The sequence below is a fragment of the Bubalus bubalis genome, chromosome 10 (genome assembly GCF_019923935.1).
Source record: "Bubalus bubalis isolate 160015118507 breed Murrah chromosome 10, NDDB_SH_1, whole genome shotgun sequence".
Lineage (NCBI taxonomy): Eukaryota > Metazoa > Chordata > Mammalia > Artiodactyla > Bovidae > Bubalus > Bubalus bubalis.
The window spans coordinates 7,399,824-7,422,876 of NC_059166.1; the positions used below are offsets into that span (position 1 = coordinate 7,399,824).

Here is a 23,053-nt window from a genome sequence, read left to right on the forward strand (position 1 = left end):
AACGCAGATTCCCGGGCCCATTGCCAGGGACTCTGATTAAGCCTGGCTAGAACGACACCACATTTGGGAAAACACTGCTTTATTCAATCTCCCCATTTCCAAGGTAAGAGCTCTATAGAAATCGTCATCATCTTCACAACAACACGTGCTGGAGAGGACCGCATCACACAGATGATCACACAGATGCGAACGTCCCGATGGGGATCCTACTATAACTCATGTTTGTGCCGTCAACCACCTTTACACCTGTCAGAGCTGCTCCCAGGGCAGGACCGTGTGACCAAGCAAAGGCTAAGATGCTGACTGCCATAAAAGACAGACTGCAGAGGGCTACAGGACTCATCTGTAGAAGAGTTAAGCAAGACCAGGTACTTACCTGGCTGACGGCCTTAAAGAATGGGGTCACCTTAAATAAGGGCAGAAAGGAAGGCAAGAGAATATTTTAAGCCAGACAACAAACATGCAAAATGACAAGAAGGCAGAGAAGAAGAGACTGTGGCTACAACAGTGAGCCTCCAAGTGCAGGGCAGACTGTAAAATTAAACCAGAACTTTCAAAGTTGGGCTAGATTTGGATTAAAGAGCTGAAATACAGATGCAAATCAACTCTGGTTCACAGTGAACATTCCTCTAACTATAGCGGCCAAATCTGACTTATAACCATTTTAGCAGATCAATTTTAGAGCAGTATGATTTTTTTTTAAAAACTTGCTAATTTCACCATGTTAGCAAAAAATCACACATACACAGACACACACACCCTGAGATACTTGCTAATGGCAAGGAGATCAATGTGTGTACATGTATGTGCACACGTGTGTACAGTATGTACAAATTCTGGTACACGGGTCTCTGTAACCTGGCTCTCACAGTGTTACATCACTGCCGCAAAATGGAGCCCATGACGGTCAGAGGGCAGGCTCGCCCTGAAAAGCACTCTGACCTGGTGTCTTCATTCTCACCGAGCCCACTTACACTACGGGACCAACTCGACTTACTTCCCTTGCTGTACTGAGAGATGTAGTAAACAGTGGGTATGACTCAGGCCTGGGACGGAATTTCTAGTTATAAAAAAATCAGTCTGTAACGGCAGTAGTTATTCTGAGCAGACGATAAGAATATTTAAACAATCAAATCCATATAATCAGCACCTGACAACAGTTACTGTCTAAAGAAAACGGTGTCAGTGGTTCCTCTCACCTGCTTCCAGCACACAGGGGCCTCAGTCACCTCTGGGTGACCTTACGTTCCTCCGAGGATGCTCCGGACAGCACTTCCATTTATAAGGGAGGGGGGACGGAAGATGCAAAGACAGCGGGACTGAGCAGACAGTAAGGCCCAAAGCCTCACACGCAGTGGGGAGCGGGTCTCTCAGGACAGCCACGGAACCACAGCTCCGGGCGCGGCCCCACCCGCTCTGGGTGTTGGCTGGCCCCATGGGGCAAAAGGCAGCAGCCATGATGCTCTGGGGCCTCCCAGGCCTTTCAGATTCCACCTGGACCTCTTGAACTAGCTGAAGGAAGCTAGCTGTCACTTAAGAAGTCCAATTATCTGGGACCAGGGTGCTGTGAAGAAGACCAGGCCAGCCAGATGGAAGGTCACATGGAAAAAAGGACAGTGCCAACCAGCTCTCTGTCCAGGTGGCAGAGTCATCCCGGACATCAGAGACCCTGCAGACACGACGTGGAGAAGACGCGGGCTATGACGGCACCTCCAGCCATCTGCACTGTGCCAGCTCAAGCCCGAGACGTCAGCCAGTAGAGGAGCTGCACGCTGCCCGGACACCTGCCCACAGGGCCGTGGGCACAAGAAAACGGGGGCTCCTTCGGGACACCATGCTTTGGCGCGGTCTGTCACACAGCGACAGATGACTGGAAACGTGAAAGGACCATTGGTGACGTTCTTTAAAGAGATGAGCTCCACTTTCACGCGGTTCTAAAGTGAAGGGTATGGTTCAGGCAGCCTTTGCTAGTCACAGAGAGAAACAAAGAAGGCATCCGTTCCTATTTCCTTGGGAAGCTTTGAAAATAAGTCTGGCCAATCTAATTAACTCTAAAAAGCCCTTGAAAACACTGAGAGACCAATATACTCTGATGAATGACAAATGCGTCTGAAATCCTGGTCTCCCGAGCTCAGCCTTCAGGTCACAGCAGGAATGCCGCTTGTTCCTGAAGCCTTCCCAGGCCCAGGTCTGCTCGGTCCCTCCTGTGGGGGCCCGCAGGAGCCCCCTCACTCGCCTGCACCCCAGCTCGACCACACAAGGTGGGGCAGCCTGCTCATCTCCGTGGCTGCGACTAGAGATCAGCAAGGGCTTATCCATCGTCCAGCACAGCACCTGCCTACGCAGTCACCGAAGTTCTGAGTCAAAGAAAGGAGGAGGGAGAAATAAGGGGGGACAGAAGTGGGGTCGGGGAGAGAAGGGGGCTGGGAGAAAGGAGAGAGAGGCAAAGGCACAAAGAAAGGGAGGGAAGGGAGGAGAGAAGGACCGGAGAAAACCTATGACGGCAACATACACAGTCAGAAAAGGCAAGGGGGCTGGGAGGAGCCACGGGAGACGGGCAATCCAGACAGAGGCCCAGCTCTACGCCACAGCAGCGGTGACTCGAGACTTGTCTTGAAAGTGGGAGCACCGGCTAACAAGGAAACGCTCAGTGTTATAATTATTCAATTCTACCTTAAAGTTTTAAGGCAAACAGTGAGAAGGAAATCTTCAGCTCCCAGTAATAATGACAGCCAGTGTTTACTGAACAGACAATCTTCACCACACTGGAAGGCATTTATTTCTCAGATGAAACATGGAGGTTGGAAGCTGAGAGAGCTAGGATGAGAATCCAGGCAATCTGGGAACTGAGTCTGTGCTCCCGTCCACCACGCTCTGCTGCCCCAAGTTCGCAAAGCAGCCGAGGTCTCAAAGCAGCCGAGGTCTCAAAGCAGCCGAGGTCTCGAAGCAAGCAAGCTCTTAAGTGCTGTTCTACTGCTCAATATAAACACCTCATCACCATAAGGTAACACAGCCCACCCGCCCAACATGGGTGCTTCCTATCCATTTTTCTTTGGTTTTCATGACCAAAACAGCTCACCAGATGGCAAACTAACTACTTTCTAACATACGCATGACAGGACAGTCAAAACTACACACCCTAGAAACGGTGTCATTTCCTCAACCGTAAGCTGCATAGTAATATAGAGAACCTACATCTCGTTGGGTTATTATGATATTTAAAAGGTAACTCCTTTGAGGAGCCAAGCACAGTGCTGAGAACCGTCAGTGATAACTGGGCAGATGCTTCCACAGATGATTCAGCAGCCATTTAACTGGGTTACTCAGCACGGGTTACTCTATGACACAGAAAGTTCACAACATAGGAAATGAAAACAGAAGCCAGCTATAAAACAATACAGTACAACAACACAGATATTACTATATGTAAGCAAAGAGACTGTGTTATACATGGAGAAACAGTGGAAACAGTGACAGACTTTCTTTTCTTGGGCTCCAAAATCACTGCAGATGGTGACTTGCAGCCATGAAATTAAAAGACACTTGCTCCTTGGAAGAAAAGCTATGACCAACCTAGACAGCATATTAAAAAGCAGAGACACTACTTTGCTGACAAAGGTCCACCTAGTCAAGGCTGTGGTTTTTCCAGGAGTCATGTATGGATGTGAGAGCTGGACCATAAAGAAAGCTGAGCGTCAAAGAATTTATGCTTTTGAACTGTGGTGTTGGAGAAGACTCTTGAGAGTCCCTTGGACTGCAAGGAGATCCAACCAGTCTGTCCTAAAGGAAATCAGTCCTGAATATTCATTGGAAGGACTAACGAAGGACTGCAATCCTTTGGCCACCTGATGCGAAGAACTGACTCCTGGGAAAAGACCCTGATGCTGGGAAAGATTGAAGGCGGAAGGAGAAGGGGATGATAGAAGATGAGATGGTTGGATGACATCACTGACTCAATGGACATGAGTTTGAACAAGCTCCAGGAGTTGGTGATGGACAGGGAGGCCTGGTGTGCTGCAGTCCATGAGGGTGTAGAATCAGACACAACTGAGTGACTGAACTGAACTGAAGCAAAAAGAGACTACAGGGCAAAGATGGCAAAAGTTATGTTTACATGTTGGGTTTACGGTTATTTTTATTTTCTTTTTGTCAGCATTTTCTAAGCTCCCTAAACATGTCATCTTTTGCAACAAGAAAAAACATGAAGTTGATGCCTGAGGTCTGCTTTCAGGTAGCTACAAGTCAAAGGTTAATGAGCATTCCCTCTTCACCTGCAAAATGGCAGGAATTAAAGTGGTCTCTGACATCTTCCAGACCTAAAATTCTGTCATTTCATGAAATAAACAATTGAAAGAAGCTGAGGAGGAAGACAGACAATCTCTCCTCTACCTTCTATCTCTGGCACAGCCCAGAACAACAGCAGGAGCTCAACAAGTATCCAGTGACTGGTTTTCTGACTGATAAGGGACGATGCGCAGTCATCTCAATGGGCTTCCCAGGTGACTGCATGGTCAAGAATCTGCCTGCCCAGGCAAGAGATGCAAAAGACGTGGGTTCAATCCCTGCGTCGGGAAGAGCCCCTGGAAGAGGAAATGGCAACCCACTCCAATATTCTTGCCTGGAGAATCCCGTGGACAGAGGAGCCTGGTGGACCACAGTCCGTGGGGTGGCAAGGAGCTGGACACGACTGAGTGACTGAGCACACAGAGCCATCTCAAGCAGCACATTCAGAGCTTAGCCCCTGCTGCTCGAACTGGGAATAAAGTCCAAACTGAGGCCCAGGAGAACTAGCGCTGAAATCAGTCCTGGAAAGTCCTTGGCGCCAGTGGGTTATCACTGCCGAAGACTTGGGTTCAATACCTCGTTAGGGAACGAAGATCCCACAAGCTACACAGAGTGGTCAAAAAAAAAAGCACCTAAAATCAGTCCTGCCGCTATCTCAAGCCTTCTGGCCGTTCAGTCCTGCCGCTATCTCAAGCCTTCTGGTGGCTAAGAAGTTGCTTTAAAACCCTGGGCCCCACTTTCTTAATCTGTACAGGGGGGAACTGTGTTCTCAACTCCTGTTCCAAAACTGTTGCTGTTGTTTAGTCACTCAATCATGTCCAACTCTTTTGAGACCCTACCGATCCATGAGATTCTCCAGGCAAGAACACTGGAGGGGGTTGCCATTTTCTCCTCCAGGGGAATCGTCACCGCTCAGGGATAGAACTCATATATCCTGCACTGCAGGCGGATTCTTTACTGCTGAGCCACCAGGGCAATGCCTCCAGAACTGTATGAACCAACCAGTAAAGAAAAAGCAGATGTCCTGCTGGCATCGTCACGTTTCAGCACCACAGAGCAAGTAAGTCACTAACAATACTGATCAGGAGACGCTCCTTCACTGATACTACTTTAGATAAGGCACTTCTGTAGGCATCTGAGAAATTCTTTTGAGAAAATGGATAAGGACTGATTTTAAAGATACTACACTGAAATAGAAAGCTACTACTTTCCAAACGGGGTAAATACAGGCCATAGGTTAATATCCTACTACAAATAAAGTTTTAAAACAAAGTAAAAAAAAAACAACTTCTTCCTCATAGGAAAGAATCCTATGCTTGGAGAATCCCAGGGACGGCGGAGCCTGGTGGGCTGCCGTCTCTGGGGTCGCACAGAGTCGGACACGACTGAAGCGACCTAGCAGCAGCAGCAGCATAGGAAAGAAAGGGTACTTACTACCTAGGAATTCCTCCTTGGATAGGAAGTCATTCAAGCACACAAATACAATAAAGCCCACCTCTCCTGCCTCTCTCCTTTCTGGGAGCAGTTATATACGACAGGGACCCAGAATGGACTTGCTGACATCAACCATGAGAGATCAGTGTACGGAAGAAAGGTGTGGGACAGGGAAGCTGACCAAAAAGAGCAGAAGAACACAGGCTACAGAAAAAGAGAACCGGAAATGAGGCTTTCCAGTAAGGAGAACATGTGACAAGCGGAAATTTCTCAGAGGAGACAAGGAATGAAATCTCCACCTTGCAAAGTAATAGGTGGATGAATTCTAGGAAGCTAAGAGATCAGCTTTAGGACCAGTGGTTTTCTGAAATAAAGACAGTTTCTAAAACCGTAAGGCCTTGGTGACCTGAGGTTCCGCGTTAGAAAGTATGTACAAGGCAGCCAGGTCTGCCCGCTTCAATTCTTCCACCTCAGAAATGAACAGCGGTGACGTACTCCGAGGAAGGAAGAAATGAAAGCAGAGAACAGTCTCCGTCTCCAGGAGCAGGACACTATCTGGGCTTTGGGGTTCCAAACATAGAGAAAGGCGAGACAAGGTTCTGAGCCTGGTGACAAGGCGCCATCTGGCGCTGTGCTTAGGGTGCAGGAGGGCCCCACACACAAGGGGGGAGCACACGGGGCTCGGGCCGCCCAGAGAACCCTGGAGCAGACGGCCGGGCCCTGCCTCTCCCCGCCTGCCCAGGACGTCACGCCCGGGAGACAGAATCTAGGCCGTCTCGCCAGAGATACGAATCCCCCAAGAGATACGAAGAAGGAAAGAAGGCCACAGATCCGCACACCCGCAGCCAGCCGTCCGGGACGCGCACGCCGACAGCATCCCCACGGCCTCCTCCACATCCTAGAAGGAACGCGGATGCCTCACACGCTGACCTGAACGAACACTCAGGACAAGCCTTTCCACCTCTGGAGAGTCAGTTTCTCCTTTACTGACAACGTTGCTAATGATAATAACTCAAAAGTGTCAAAACAAAACTTTCAGGCAGCGTAAGATCAAACTTCAAGGAAGGGGAGTAACGACCGGTACTGTAGAAGGCGCGGATCACAGCGCCCTGCGGCACAGAGACGCTGAGCTGCGCCACGCCCGCGCACGTGCGTCTTCTCCAGGGCAAGACTGACCTTTCAGATTGGCGCGGCCGGCAGGCCTCCCGACACTATTCCTCTGGTGCTTGGAGGACATGCGTTTCATCTGCCGAGGCGTGCTGGGAGGAGAGGTGCCATAAAGGTTCTCTGTGTTGGCTTCATCTGAAAAGTCCTCAGGATCGGATTCGGAATTCTTGCAAGCTGAGTCTCCCAATGCGTACTCTTGCCTGATAAAGACAACAAGCGAAGAAAACACTCAGTGACAGAGGAAGCGAATTGAAACTTAAACCACTCCAAGCTCCTTTTAAGAACTCTCTGTAACACTTTTTCATGGCTCTGTCACCTCCTTAGCCTGGTGTACTGGTGTACGTTGCTCCTCTATTGTAGCTGTGGAAACTCACAAGGAGAACGCAGCCACTGTGTTCCTGCTCTCAGCACGCACAGAAACTGATTGGCAGTTTCTGTTGTTTGGAGAATTCTTTCCAGCATAAATGAAGTTTAAAACTAAATACTTGAGGATTGGGGGGAAAAAAAGAGCATAGAACTGAAAGTTACAAATCCGACTGAACTGAGCATTGCTCACGTGCTAGGTGCGGACAAGCTAAATCTGAGTGGACAAGTCCTGCCCGGACGTCAGAGGCCCGCTCCTTCCTTTGTGAAGCACACACAGACAGAACAGAGAGCAGGAGCTGAGCAGAGAGCTCTGATGACATGTGGTAGGGACCGCAATGCAGCGCCGGGGAGGGGCGTGCGGGGAAGATGCTGTGCAGGAGAGAAGGGAACGACTTTCTCCTGACCTCCAAACGGCAGTTCCTCCTTAACCTGGTCTCTGGAAACTTCCTGCCAATTCTCTGTCCCCAGGAGACTTCCTCAACAATACCACTACTTGGATAAAGTTCTATTTTTTGCAATGCTAACGAAAATAAAATTTAATATATGAACTGAGAACAGATACAGTTCCCAAACAGCAAACTGGAAAGATGCAATCATGAAGTTCCTTTCAAATAGGGACCCTTACAATCTAACCTATTCTGAATCTTCCTTATAAAATATACTTCATACTTTAAAAATAGAACTCTAAATTCAAGATACAACCAGTTTTCTCCCTGGAGATTTACACATCCTGTTAGAAAATCAAAGCTATTTCAAAATCATGAGGGGGGAAAAAATCCCACCCTAAAATGTATGATAACATCATTATTGAATGGACTGACAAAAGATCCTTATCTTTCAAAAATAAAAATGCTGCAGAATTATTCAAATTTACAGCACTGAAATATTTAAAGAATCCCTGGGACAGGTCAAAAACTGATTTTTAAACCAGACAAGACCACTCTAGATACTGTGAGCGCACACGCCCTCCACACACACAGGCCCACACAATCAGACACACAAGCAGAATATTCCAAAAGCTAACTGAATCAAATTAAACCCATAAGCAAATTTAGACATGTTTTAAATGTACCTATTCCCTCAGGCTAGCTACCTTTATTATTTAAGACTCACAAAGTCACACAGCAAATAACAATGTGGGCTTCCCAGGCGGCACTAGGGGTAAAGAATCTGCCTGCCAGTGGAGGAAACATAAGAGACGTGAGATCCATCCCTGGGTCAGGAAGATCCCCCGGAGGAGGGCATGGCAACCCACCCCAGGATTCATGCCTGGAGAATCCCATGGACAGAGGAGCCTGGCGGGCTAGTTCATAGGGTCGCAAAGAGTCGGATACAACTGAAGTGATTCACATAGACATAAATTATTTTGAAATTTCCTATATACATTTCTTCCACACTCACTGCAAACTAGTTGATTCAACTGATAAAAACAAACACGGCTATCAATGACAAGGTTGCTGATTTCATTCCCATCTGGTGTGGTTACTAGCACAAGCTTTCGAATGAATAACACAGGCTTCCTCACACAAGGGACTTAGGTTCAAATCCTGACTCTGCCAGTTACTAGATGTGTGGGCCTCAGCCAAATTATTTAAAATCTCCTCAATGCACATATATAAAATAAGGATGATAAGTATTTGAACTCCATACCTGTAAGGGCTAAACCCCATAAAGCACGCTCAACAGGAGCAGTGTGAGCAGTATCACTAAATGATTTACATCACTCAGCATGCATCTGCCCGACTTGGAAAGATCTGCCTTTGACTTCAGCATAAACACGACCAGAAACAACTTTAACATTTTAACATCTTCTGAAAGCTCAGCCATGTCCAAATCTTTGCAACTTCATGGACTGTGGCTCTCCAGGCTCCTCTGTCCATGGGATTCTCCAGGCAAGAATACTAGAGTGAGTTGCCATTTCCTTCTCCAGGGGATCTTCCCGACCCAGGGATCGAATCCAGGCCTCCCGCATTACAGGTACCGCTTTAAACTCTGAGTCATCAGGGAAGCCCCTTTAACATCTTCTAACGCCTTTCAAATTTAATATTACAACTCTGTTTTCCCTCATTAAGATAAAGTCAGTGGTAAGGAAGGACTTTGTATTTTACTACTTTTGTATCTCCAATAGTTTTCAGGAGAATGTTCAAAACCATTCTTTGTTCTTCCACGATAATACATCTCATATATTACTGAACAGAGTCAGGTATGAAAGAGCAAATCAGACCAGGCTCAGAACACCCTCTCTGTGGTGGAGAGCATGAACCTGGGAGGCAGAAGACCCAAGGCTGAGTCCCAGCCTTACTGGATGGGTGACTGCACATAACTTAATCTCAGACTAAGAAGAAACAGTAATTCAGAATTTGTAAAGTCAATATTCTAAAATATTTCAGGAAATTCAGTTGTGAAGACTCAAAAAACAAAACAAAATAATGGTAATAAAAGGCTATGCAGAAAATACTAAAGCATCAGACAGGCATAAAGAAATGGAATGTTTCACTCGCATCCAGCAGTATTATGTGGATGAATGAACTAACGCAACATAACGTGCAGGTAGAAGAGGAATTTTTGAAGAGGGACTAACAATGTCCACACGTCACTAAGCCAAGTCTCCAACAGCAAGGCCCCAGCCCCGAGGACAGAGTCAAACTCAAGACAGGAGAGGTCATTGTTTTATCTACAAGGTCCAGTGCTTTTAGCAGATAAAAACAATCTAAGAAAGCACTGCTGCTGCTAAGTGTCACTTCAGTCGTGTCTGACTCTGTGCGACCCCATAGACGGCAGCCCACCAGGCTCCTCTGTCCCTGGGATTCTCCAGGCAAGAACACTGGAGAGGGTTGCCATTTCCTTCTCCAATGCATGCATGCATGCTAAGTCGCTTCAGTCGTGTCTGACTCTGTGCAACCCCATGGACAGAAGCCCACCAGGCTCCTCGGTCCACAGGATTCTCTAGGCAAGAACACTGGAGTGGGTTGCCATTTCCTTCTCCACTAAGAAAGTACATATTTTGAAAATATTAACTTTTATGAAAAATTTAATTTGGGGAAACAGAAAAAGGTATCTGTGCTGTACTGTTCTCCAACTGTATTTCTCTACACATGGAAAAATTCATTTGGCTGCACTTTCCAAATTAGAGTAGAAGACTAAGTCCCTGTAATAATTCTACAGAAGCTGAATATCTGTTTTCAAATCTACATCTATTACAAAACAAAAGGTCACAATAAACTACTGATTTCAAAGCATTTCCAAACTTTAATTATTCTAGCAGCAAACATACAGAATGACAAGGAAGTGAAGATGAATACTGTCAAACACTATATTGAAATCATCAAACATAATATAGTTTATCCCTTATTCATTATGCACCATAGAAAATGAGGTAGGAAAAACGCCATGTGCTGCCAGATACTGTATTTATTCATAATTAAAATAAATCTTAGGAGAAGCATTATACAAAGATGAAGATATGCATTTAATACTTTCTTAAGGTTTATTTAACTCTGTTAAGATGGTGGTCACACCTGTCAGAAATGTTATTGGTTTACATTCCATCCAAGTAACTTTGTAATTTAATTAAACGTTAGAACAAAGTCCAACATTACCTAAAAGAATTTTAAGTCTAACACCCAATAAATAAAATTCACAATATCTGCCATCCTATGCAAATTTACAAAGAAACAGGAAGATGCAACCCAAACCAGGAGAAAAATCAATAGAGACAGACCAGAAATGACTCAAGTGGATCTTGCAGAGATAAAACACACGTGAAATGAAAAATACTCTAGAAAAGATAAAAGCAGATTAGCTACAACAGAAAAAAAGATCAATAAACTTGAAGATACAGCACTAGAAATTACCCAAAGTTAATCAGAGTGAAAAAGACTGAGAGAAAAAAAGGGAAGAAAAAGAGAAAGACCAGAGCATCAGTGATCCGCAGGATAAACATCAAGCAGGGTGACACACACGGGCTTCCCTGGGGTTCAGTTGGTGAAGAACCACCTGCAGTGCAGGAGACCCAGCTTGAATCCCTGGGTAGGGAAGATCCCCTGGAGAAGGAAACCACTCCAGCATTCTTGCCCGGAAAATCCCATGGACAGGGGAGCCTGGTGGGCTACAGTCCATGAGGCTGCAGAGTCAGACATGACTGAGTGACTGACCCTTTCACGTTCACTTTAAAATTGATATAAGTACAGTAAAATTAATACTCTAAAACTAGCTAATGTGGTCTAAAACTAGCTAATCAGAAAAAAAATCCAATTTCTAAAAATTCTATTCCATTTAGTAAGAGTTGGACACAACGTAGTGACTGAACCACCACCAGGGTAACATATGTGTTATTGGAGCTCAAAACAAGAAAAGCGAGGAACAAAAAAATTCTCTGAAGAAATAAGGCCTGAAATTTTTCCAAATCTGAGGGGAAAAAATAATAAACGCAGCAGCTCAAAGATATAAGAATATAAGAAAACTACTAGTTTTTGATTATGAGTATCATAATCAAATTGTTAAAAAAAAAACAAAACAGTGATGAAGAGAAAAATCTGAAAAGCAGTCAGAGAAAAACAACTTAGTTTGGAAGTTTTAGCTAAGAATACAATGGGGGGTGGGGTAGGAGGGGAAATTGAGCAAAAGTTCATTCTTTTTTTTCTTTAAAATCAATCATGTAGACACAAAATCTAGGAAAATCAATACTAGTGTAAGTTCAAAAGAACTTGCATCACTTCAAGTAACTGACCAAAAGCATCCAAAACCTCACTTGGTATTAGCTCATGTGAGATGAGCTCATGTGGCCAGTTGACTGGTTTAGAATGTTTCCATGGATACCAATTATTTTGGATAAGGAAAGTAGTACAAGGTCTACATCAGCTGCCCTGAAACATTTTTTTCCCTTGTGTTTAAAACATACAAATGTGTAATGTCTTTCTGGTACTAAACATCTGACAGTCACATAAAACAATGTTTCATTCTTTTAACATGAAACCTTGCTCAAGTACCATTCAGGTTGACCTGGAATCCAGTCTAAGAAAGGCACCACTTAAACTCAACCCAAAAGGGTTTGGTGTAGTTTTTAAATGAAGTATGTGAAAGACAAAAATTCAAATAACCTGGGGTTAAATAGTTCTGCTCTGACATCATAGGTGAAACCACACAGTGCCTGAAATAGCTCATCTATAAAACGAGAGCTGGATTAGATGAGCTTGAAAACATCTGTGGTTTTGCAAAAGCCCTTAAAAAAAAAAATTAACTTCATTGAAAGTTCTTTAGGAAAGTCCTTAAACATAAAATATTTTATTCCATATTAGTACAGTTCTCACCTGTGTGAGTTTCTCTCCACATCTTCACTGACCTATTCTCTATGAAATAATAATTCAAGGAGGGCTTTTACTACTGTTGGCAAAGGGGCTAGATTTTCTAGGTTTCTTTTTTAGATACCTTACATAGTTTGCTTGGCCTGCACTATAAATTAAAAGGAGCTAAGTTTGAGGTGGCATGGTTGGCTTGTACTGTAAGCGCCAATTAAAAGTTAGCTGACCAATCAATCGGCTTATAGTTGAATGTCTATCATCAGCTTACATACAGGTAAGCTGTTATCAAATCTCAAGTTTCTCCAACATTCATGACTTTACTTTTGCATTGACTCAGAGTGTAGCTCTGTGCAAAACCAGCAAGCCTTCATTATTTTTCAATATAGATATTCAAATTCTTTTTAACTATAATTCATTTTTTAAACACAAGCAGACATTCTAAAACAAGATTTCCTATGGAAATGAGTAAGAAACTATCCCCCCAACTAGACTCAAAGCTTCATGAGGGCAGGGACCTCATCTGTCCACTGTTTGTCCAGGGTGGAGAACAGTGCCCAGGGCAGATTACGTGGCTACTATTATCTGCCGAATAAATGGATTTGTGAGGTTAATAATTTTATCTTTTGATACTTTAGACTTAATTATCTAAATTCTATTTTAATAAAATCACATTTAATAATCTGAAGAATGCAAATTTTTAAAGGCTGTAAGAATTAAAGATTGCTGACTTCTGACAATGTTGTTTAAGTGATAATGTTACCCTAGGTGCCAAGATGACTATCTACTGACCAAAACAATGGCAATGGAGTATGGGATAAGGAATAATGGTTCTGGAGTCAGAATACCATGGGCTGAAATCTCTATGTCCCCACACTTATTAGTAAGAATACAAGTTTTAAACAAATTATTATGCTTGCTTACACTTTCACTTATTTGAAGTCTTCTATCCAATATCACTGGGTAAGTGATACTGGTGAGTCAGTTAGTTTTTAAATATATATTAAAAGCATTAAAAATGAGATCTGCAGGTAAAAAACCTGCCACGCCTGTGGTGGCTGTTGCTCCTGTTGCTCTGTGGCCTCCCAGTATCACATCCTTGAATAATCATCTCCTCTTGATGAAGGTCAGAGGAGAGTGAAAAAGCTGGCTTAAAATTCAACATGCAAAAAACTAAGATCATGGCCTCCAGTCCCATCACTTCATGGCAAATAGATGGGGAAACAGTGGCAGATTTTATTTCCTTGGGCTCCAAAAATCACTGCGGACAGTGACTGCAGCCATGAAATTAAAAGATTCTTGCTCCTTGGAAGCATAGCCATGACAAACCTAGACAGCATATTAAAAAGCAGAGATAGCACTTTGCTCACAAAGGTCCACAGTCAAAGCTATGGTTTTTTTTCCAGTAGTCATGTCTGGATGTGAGAGCTGGACTATAAAGAAGGCTGAGCGCTGAAGAATTGATGCATTGAACTGTGGTGCTACAGAAGACTCTTGAGAGTCCCTTGGACTGCAAGGAAATCAAACCAGTCCATCCTAAAGGAAATCAACCCCGAATATTCACTGGAAGGACTGATGCTGAAGCTGAAGCTCCACCACTTTGACCACTTGATATGAAGGGCCAATTCATTGTAAAAGACCCTGATGCTGGGAAAGATTGAAGGCAAGAGGAAAAGGGGGTGACAGAGGATGAGATGGTTGGATGGTATCACTGGCTCAATGGACGTGAGTTTGAGCAAGCTCCAGGAGACAGTGAAGGACACAGAAGCCTGGCGTGCTGCAGTCCATGGGGTCACAAAGAGCGGACATGACTTAGCAAACTCAACAACGACAACTTGAATGTGGGCTGACCCCGTGATCTTTTTAGTCATCGAAATGTAGTGGAAGTGATTCTGGGCCAGTTCCAGGCCTCAGCCTTACGGGCACCACCCTTGTATCCAGGGCACGCTGGCCACCAGGTAAGAAGTCCAGCCACCCTGAGACTGCAAGGGTCTTCAAAGCCTCATAAGCCAGATGGAAAGGCTGCATGAAGGAGAAGCCAGCCAGGCCAGAGGCCTCTGACGTCCCACCCCAGCTGACGGCCGGTGCCAACTTACCAGCCTGTATGTGAGGCTATTTCAGACCTTCCAGCTGTCCCTGAGACCAAGCCAACACCATGAAAAGCAGAAGAAACATTCAATACCACAACAGATAATAAATGGTTTTAAGTCTCTGAGCTTTGGTATGGTTTGTTAAGTTACAATAGAGAATTGATACACATACAATACTTAAAACACTTTATTTTTGCTTGAAGCCCAATAATGGGTTTAAATTAGTTAAGACTTTGATGAGGCCACAGCCTTGTCTTTAGTGTGGGTCCCCGAGAGAAGCCAGGAGTCCACTTCATCAAATACACCACAACCAAAGGACAGCATCTGCCATCTCCACTCTCTGGTTCTTTAAAATGCAACAAAATTTAAAGGTTTTCATAGGGTAATTTTTCTAGATTATCTAAACCTCAACAGTGCTTTCCTATCCCTAACTTAATGCTAATTTTCTTTTGGTGACCTATCTTCAGACTTTCCCAGGCAGTCCAAATTAGTTTATACAGAAACTGCAATTCCCTTTTGCAGTCACATCTCATATATTTATATAATTGTTTACTAAATTCTGCAATTACAATTAAAATGTACAAGAGACCTAAAAAAATTTAGGAACAGATGAGGAACTCTTGATAAATATATAGGTACAACTGGTGGAACAGAAAACCACAGGCATTTTAGAGAGCAGTCTATCAGTCACAATCATTCATGATGCTGTGAGCATCAGCTGATTACAGAAGAAATGGGGAGGGAGAGGTCTTGGGAAGGGTTAGGCAGATGAGTGTGCAGGTTTAGCTGGCTTAGATCTTCTAGAAGTCTTACTTCACTCATGAAAAAAGTAAAGTGTTAGTTGCTCAGTTGTGTCTGACTCTTTGCAAGTCCAGGGACTGTCCCCCACCAGGCTCCTCTGTCCATGCAATTCTCCAGGCAAGAATGTTGGAGTGGGCAGTCATTCCCTTCTCCAGGGGATCTTCCCGACCCAGGGATTGAACCCAGGTCTCTTGCACTGCAAGCAGATTCTTCACTGTGTGAGCCACCAGGGAATTAGATTTTTGCAAAGTATACTTTATCAGTCCTGAAGTACATAGAATAAAAAAGAACACAAAGATAGAAAACAAATATACGAAGAAAAATTACCCCATATGGATAAAGTTTATTCATCACTAGAAATAAACATAATTATAAGCTATTTTAAAAATACTGTCATATGAAGGCTTTCAGAAAAAAATCATACAATCATATAACAAAATGCTTTAAAGAGTTCACGTTATTATTCTTCACTTCTGGTTAACCAGAAGACTATCCAAAAAGAACCAGACCCCCCAAAAAGGAGAGGTTTTAGGTAGTTAAAATATATGAGTTGTGATACAGATAAAAGATAAATGTGATTATTTCTATAATTTCGGCAATTTTACGGCAAACAGGTGAGTACTTTAAAACAATGGGACAAAGAATAAGACATTTTCAAGTGTGCTTTCTTATTTTTGCCAGTTCTAATGCCTCCAAAAAAATGTGAGCATATCTATATCTTTATCCCAAGCTTTGCAAATCGATCCCTGACTGTATGTGTACAGATTAACAAGCAAACAATCAGGAGGGAAGAAAACCTTTCCTGAGGTGCACCCGCTTGTGCGGGGGTGGTGGTGTCAGTAGGGAGCACATCTGTAAACACAAGAGGTGAGGATAAGCAGCCTGTGCTTCTCATCACAGGTGCAATTTACCATGAATGCCGACCACGGATGTCTCTAAAGAAAAGCAACATAAAACCGATGATTCCTGCAAAGGCTGCTTCAGGCTTAAGTAAAGAGAACTCTGGGGCTAAGGCAGGGAAATTGGAAAGAAGAAAGCTGTGCCAAAGCTGGGAGGAAAAGCCAAGTGGTCCACACCATACCAAGAGCACACAACACATTTAAGAGTTTAAAAAGAAACAAGACCAATGTTTAAAACTTTAAAGACAACAACAAAGAACTGTGACCTTCTTCTACTTACTCTCTTCCTTACAAGTGAGAACATTTTCAAAATCCCCTTATTCTAATCCAAATTTATATGTGTAAAAAGTGTTGTATATCATGAATTACTTCCCATGTAATTCTCAGAAATCAAGTAACTAAAGAGCTGCTTTCTGTAGCAAACAGATGAGCTGTCTCAATCGCCTAAACTCAAGTTATCATTTTTCTAAGTTAAATTTTAAAAACTGTTAACTATAAATATGCTCTATGACACACATATACTTTCAAAAGATGAACTCCAACTGTTGAGGGGATGAATTGAGGAAATACAAACATATGAGATGCTCTCCCCGAGTTTTCAGTGAAGAAAAATGGAAAGACAAGTGGGAAATGGAATAAGGACAATTTGGACATTAAACCTCTGACCTCGGCTTTGACATTAGCACAGAGAGAGCTCATTGACTTGGAGACCAGATCTTGGTTTCCAACACCACACTCCAACAGAAGAACCAGGACTTCTTGGTAAAACAGCCAATTCCTGGACTGACTGGAGTGAGGAAGACATAATATGAGCTGGGCGTATCTTGTACATGCAGCACGCTGAGGAAGTGTTGAAAAAACAAAAAACCAACAGGAGCATCTTAAAATGACCACAGGAGCAACTGAAAGAATCCCCACTGGCCAAAGCTGGAACAATCTGAGCAACAAAATAAATGACAAAGCACTGGATTTTACTGATGTAAATAATTACTATATAAATAAACAAGAGAAGGGACAAACCTTTATGGAAAAAAAATCGAAGTAATTTACATAGACAAATGATCAAATAAATCAACATTATCAGTAATAAGTCAGGTTGAGAACATGAGCTTTCAAACGACAAGGCCACTTCACCTCTGTGGTCACAGTCCCAGACTCCAGTCAAAACATGAAAGAAAAAGTCCAGACAAACCCAAACTGAGGGACAGTATACAGAATACCTGACTGGCCCTCCTTAACACTGTGACAATCATCAAAAACAGAGTCTGAGGAACAGTAATAGCCAAGACACGGATGAGGAGACATGGTAACTAAATATAACGGGGTGTCCTGGCTGGGATCTGGGACATGACGTGCCATGACAACGCTTAAGAAATTTACTATACAGGTATAAAAGACTACAAGCCAGGACGAAATGAAAAATGTTAACATTAATTATAAAATTAAGCCGTTCTGTATCACTATAATTGATGATTGTAGTTATAGAGCAATTTTTAAACGGCAGATGAGGAAATTCCACTTAAAACAGTGACTTCTAAAACTGGGACATGCATCAGATTTGTATGTTTTGCATCAGCTACAGAATGCATCACACAGTAACAAACAACTCGCACTGTGACAGTGTAACTACTGCCTTACAGACTGAACACCAAGATCCGTCAGGTGCCATGGTAAACACCCCACAGGAGCTCATTTAATCCTCCACAGAGCCTTCTGGAGCCATTTTCGGAAAGGATACCTTGCCCACAAGGCCCATTCTTGTTGATTATGGAAATTGTCACACTCTCGTTATCAAATACCTATCACATAGCAGGGAACTCAGTTGGGCAATCGACAGATGCTGTGCCATCTCGTCCTCCCAACACCCCTCTCCCAATCCCTATTCTGCAGAAGAGGAAAAGCAGATGTAAAGGTAACTGGCCTGCTCCCTGGAATGTGGGCAGAACTGGAGCCCTGGTCCAACCTCAAAGCCGAGGACTCTCCCACCTTGGGCCCACCTCTCTATCCCAGGTCCCTGGGGTGTCCACCTCCTCCCAAAGGCAGACACAGAGCCCTGCACCCCCTGGGGAAGGAGGTCCCTGTCGGCTGGAGAAAGCGCCTGCGGGGAGAGTTCAGGGACCGAGCTCTCTGGCCAGCGCTGGGGTTCCCTCCTTTGGTGAAGCCTCTTAGCTATTCTAGGTCTACATTCCTCACCTACTGGCATGGGTAAGAGTCTGAACTCCGCCCTGGGGAGACACAGTGTGGCTACGATATAGATGAGGGGGGAAACATGAGAATTTCATCTTATTTCTGCATGTCAAAAACAAGGTGTAACTCAACTCCACTCTCTTTCAGGTAGCTGCCTACCTCCTTGAGTATTATTAACTCCACCCTGGGTAGACACTGTGTGGCTACAATATAAAAGGAAGGCGGAGGGGGGTACGGGGAGATGAGAATTTCATCTTATTTCTGCAAGTCAAATATAAGGTGTAACTCAACTCCACTCTCCTTCAGGTAGCTGCCTACCTCCCCTACCAAGTACATGAGTCACACCCCGTCTTCTCGGAACACGGTTAGGGGAACCGACAGCACTCAACAGATCAGGCTGGGGTTTCACTTTCATGTAAATCTGTGTGTTTATGTCTAAAAAAGAGCGTAAAACCACCCCCTGGAGGGACAGGAAATACAGGCCTTTTAAATTAGAGACCAGTTATTTGAAATCAACAATTAACTTCGAGAATGGGATTCTGTGTAAGAGCTGAGACAGAAGAAGAAATAAAATTTTAAATGTATGTTATTTCATTCCCTTTAGGTTTTTTGTTTCTTAGGTCTCCATTTCAATGATTTCCTTATTTACAGTTGAAAACTGCACAGAAACTGCTTCATACTGTAGTGTTAACTACACCATCAGACCCTCAGTTCTCTCAGCATCGGCTCAACCAGACAAGGGCCGCGCTAGCAGTTGAGGAAACACACATTACTGAACAAGAGACTCACCCTGCCTGCCCTCCTAAACTTTTCGATCTACACAGAGAACTAGGTATTTAGCAGGTCAGTTCAGTTGCTCAGTCATGTCCGACTCTTTGCAACCCCATGGACTGCAGCACACCAGGCTTCTCTGCTTCACCAACTCCCGGAGCTTGCTCAAACTCATGTTCATCCAACCATCTCATCCTTTGTCGTCCCCTTCTCCTGCCTTCAATCTTTCCCAGTGTCAGGGTCTTTTCCAATGAGTCAGTTCTTCTCATCAGGCGGCCAAAGTATTAGAGCTTCAGTTTCAGCATCAGTCCTTCCAATGAATTTTCAGGACTGATTTCCTTCAGGATTGACTGGATTGAACTCCTTGCAGTCCAAGCAACTCTCAAGACTCTTCAGCACCACAGTTCAAAAGTATCAATTCTTCAGCACTCAGCTTTCTTTACAGTCCAACTCTCACATCCATACATGACTACTGGAAAAACCATAGCTTTGACTAGACGGACCTTTGTTGGCAAGGCAATGTCTCTGCTTTTGAATATGCTGTCTAGGTTGGTCATAACTTTCTTTCCAAGGCGTAAGCATCTTTTAATTTCATGGCAGCAGTCACCATCTGCAGTGATTTTGGAGCCCAAGAAAATAAAGTTTCTCACAGGTTCCATCATTTCCCCATCTATTTGCCAAGAAGTGATGGGACCGGATGCCATGATCTTCATTTTCTGAATGTTGAGTTTTAAGGCAGTTTTTTCATTCTTCTCTTTCACTTTCATCAACAGGCTCTTTAGTTCCTCTTTGCTTTCTGCCATTAGGGTGGTGTCATCTGCATATCTGAGGTTACTGATATTTCTCCTGGCAATCCTGATTCCAGCTTGTGCTTCATCCAGCCCACCGTTTCTCATGATGGACTCTGCATAGAAGTTAAATAAGCAAGGTGACAGTATACAGCCTTGACGTACTCCTTTCCCAATTTGGAACCAGTCTGTTGCTCCATGTCCAGTTCTAACTGTTGCTTCTTGACCTGCATACAGATTTCTCAGGAGGCAGATAAGGTAATCTGGTATTCCCATTTCTTTAAGAATTTTCCAGTTTGTTGTGATCCACACAGTCAAAGGCTTTGGTGTAGTCAATAAAGCAGAAGTAGATGTTTTTCTGGAAGTCTCCTGCTTTTTCAATGATCCAATGGATGTTGGCAATTTGATCACTGGTTCCTCTGCCTTTTCTAAATCCATCTTGAACATGTGGAAGTTCTCAGTTCATGTACTGTTGAAGCCTTGCTTGGAGAATTTTGAGCATTATTTGATAGCGTGTGAGATGAGTGCAATTGTGCAGCAGTTTGAATATTCTTTGGTATTACCTTTCTTAGGGATTGGAATGAAAACTGATCTTTTCCAGCCCTGTGGCCACTGCTGAGTTTTCCAAATTTGCTGGCATATTGAATGCAGCACTTTCACAGCATCACCATCTTCCAGGATTTGAAACAGCTCAAGTGGGATTCCATCACCTCCACTAGCTCTGTTTGTAGTGATGCTTCTTAAGGCCCACTTGACTTTGCATTCCAGGATGTCTGGCTCTAGATGAATGATCACACCATCGTGGTTATCTGGGTTATGAAGATCTTTTTTGTATAGCTCTGTGTATTCTTGCCACCTCTTCTTAATATCTTCTGCTTCTGTTAGGTCCATCCCATTTCTGTCCTTTACTGTGCTCCTCTTTGCATGAAATGTTCCCTTGGATTCTCTTAATTTCTTGAAGAGATCTCTAGTCTTTCCCTTTCTACTGTTTTCCTCTATTTCTTTGCATTGATCACTGAGGAAGGCTTTTTTATCTCTCCTTGCTATTCTTCGGAACTCTGCATTCAGATAGGTGTATCTTTCCTTTTCTCCTTTGCCTTTAGCTTAACTACACACAAAGTCCTTCAAGCACAGTTCCTCATTATGTAGTGAAGGAAAACTACAAAGCATACCAGCGGACAGGATCTAGCCTGGAGATCCCTTAGGGTGGTAACAAGGAAGACATCTCCAAAGAAGGACAGCTGAAGGCACTGACCAGGAGAGGGAGGCGGAAGGTGGCCGAGACAGAAGAGCCCACAGCTCCTCCGAGAACCACAGGCCATGCGAGCCTGGGCTCAGGACACAGCAAAGCAGAGCACACGAAGGCGCCGGCGGGCATCAGACCTAACTGAAAGGTGCAGCTGCGGAGGGCGCTAAGCAGAGGCGAGGCAGGGCTGAACCTACCTTTTTCTTCAAAATATTTCCCACGTCTCCTTACATAAGCAGACCGGTACAAAGATACACCCATTTTTCTAAGACTACTTTGACTTTTTCACACATAAAGCTCAACTATTCAGTCTTAAAAATCAACCTAAACAGCTATTCTGTCTACACTAGGCCAACAAACAAGACCAGTTCACCTGCAAGGAGTCAGCAGAGAAAAAAATAATTGTTCACTTGAGAGGCACGATGCCTATAGTTGTTGTGAAATTCTTAAAAATGGCAAGTTAACATCTAAGAAATAAAACGCTATGCAACATCAAAGATGCACTTAGAGATAAACAAAAAGTCTGTCTTGTGAAAAATATAACTATCTTCTAATTAAGAACGATGTAAACTGGGAGAAAACTTTTATTGGATCTAAAAACTTTTAGAAAAAAGCTATTTCTAATTTTATAGCTCTCTTTACTAAGGAGAACATAATTGGTAACTGTGGTTGAATACGTAGGCTAATGTGAAATTTGCTGGAAATGTGAGGCCTGAAGTCCAGTGTATTCCAAAGATAAACACCACTCACAGTTTCAGAAAGGAAACCGATCTCACAGTATGTAATTACATGCAACATGTACAAAATATACGGAATGTAAAAAATAAAGTATCAGAACTATGTTATTATACTTTGTGTCTCAGTCTTGGGGACTACGAGTCCCCTGAAACTGAATGTAGATTTTAATTTACACACATTTTTGGAGTCAAGAGTCCATAGTTTTATCAGATTGTCAGATGGAGTCTCTTACCCAAAAGGGTGAAGATGCACTGACCTAGACAATATTTACCCAACATTTAGCAGGGTTCTTCTTTCAAAATGTCTCATTCCGACATTAGACAGACACTCAAAAGATAAAGGTATCAGATGCATAACAAATTCAAATCAGTATTTGAGCTACAAGGTTGCTTCCACATTAGGTAAGAACAATGCCTTCCCGACCACACAAGCTGGCTTTGCACAAAGCTGACTTTTAAATCACATACATGTCAAGAAGTTAACCAAATAAGGCAGCGGTGTTCAATCTTTTGTGATGCTCTGTTGTTTTCCGTTTAGAAGGACACTATTCTCCATACTCCTTACAAAAGTGGTCAATTAAAATAAATTAACATTTAATTGAATAGCACAGTTAATTTAGGAATAATTAGAGAAATCCTTAAACGGTTCATAATCAAGGCTACAATTAAATACAATAAAGGCAAAGCCTTTGGAGGGTAAAATTAAGCAAATATGGAACACCATGGTTTGGTGAATGAGATAAAAGGAGAATGTTCCACATAATACAGTAACAGAAATGTGAAAACAGAAGAAAAAAGTATTACAAGAATAAAGTTATTTATAAGACTGACACACAAGGGTAGAAACCATGGAAGAACAAGGGATTTAATAAGTGATTTTCCAGTGATAATTTTGTGTTTATCTTTCTTGGGGTTCAATGAACTGTTTGAATCTATAGGCTTACCGTGTCTGTTCATTTTAAGCCATATGTCTTAAAATCTTTTTT

At 43.3% G+C, this 23,053-nt stretch overlaps 1 protein-coding gene across 6 annotated transcripts in view; it reads right to left on the minus strand.

The window, feature by feature from the left end:
* The window catches only part of MAP3K4 (mitogen-activated protein kinase kinase kinase 4), a 145,821-nt gene that overhangs the window by 64,968 nt on the left and 57,800 nt on the right, over positions 1-23,053 (minus strand). For all 6 annotated transcript variants that reach the window (XM_044924020.2, XM_006043065.4, XM_006043066.4 and 3 more), the window contains one exon: positions 6,895-7,085. In XM_044924020.2, coding sequence (XP_044779955.2) covers positions 6,895-7,085 — 191 coding nt within the window. The remainder of the gene's footprint in view (positions 1-6,894; positions 7,086-23,053) is intronic.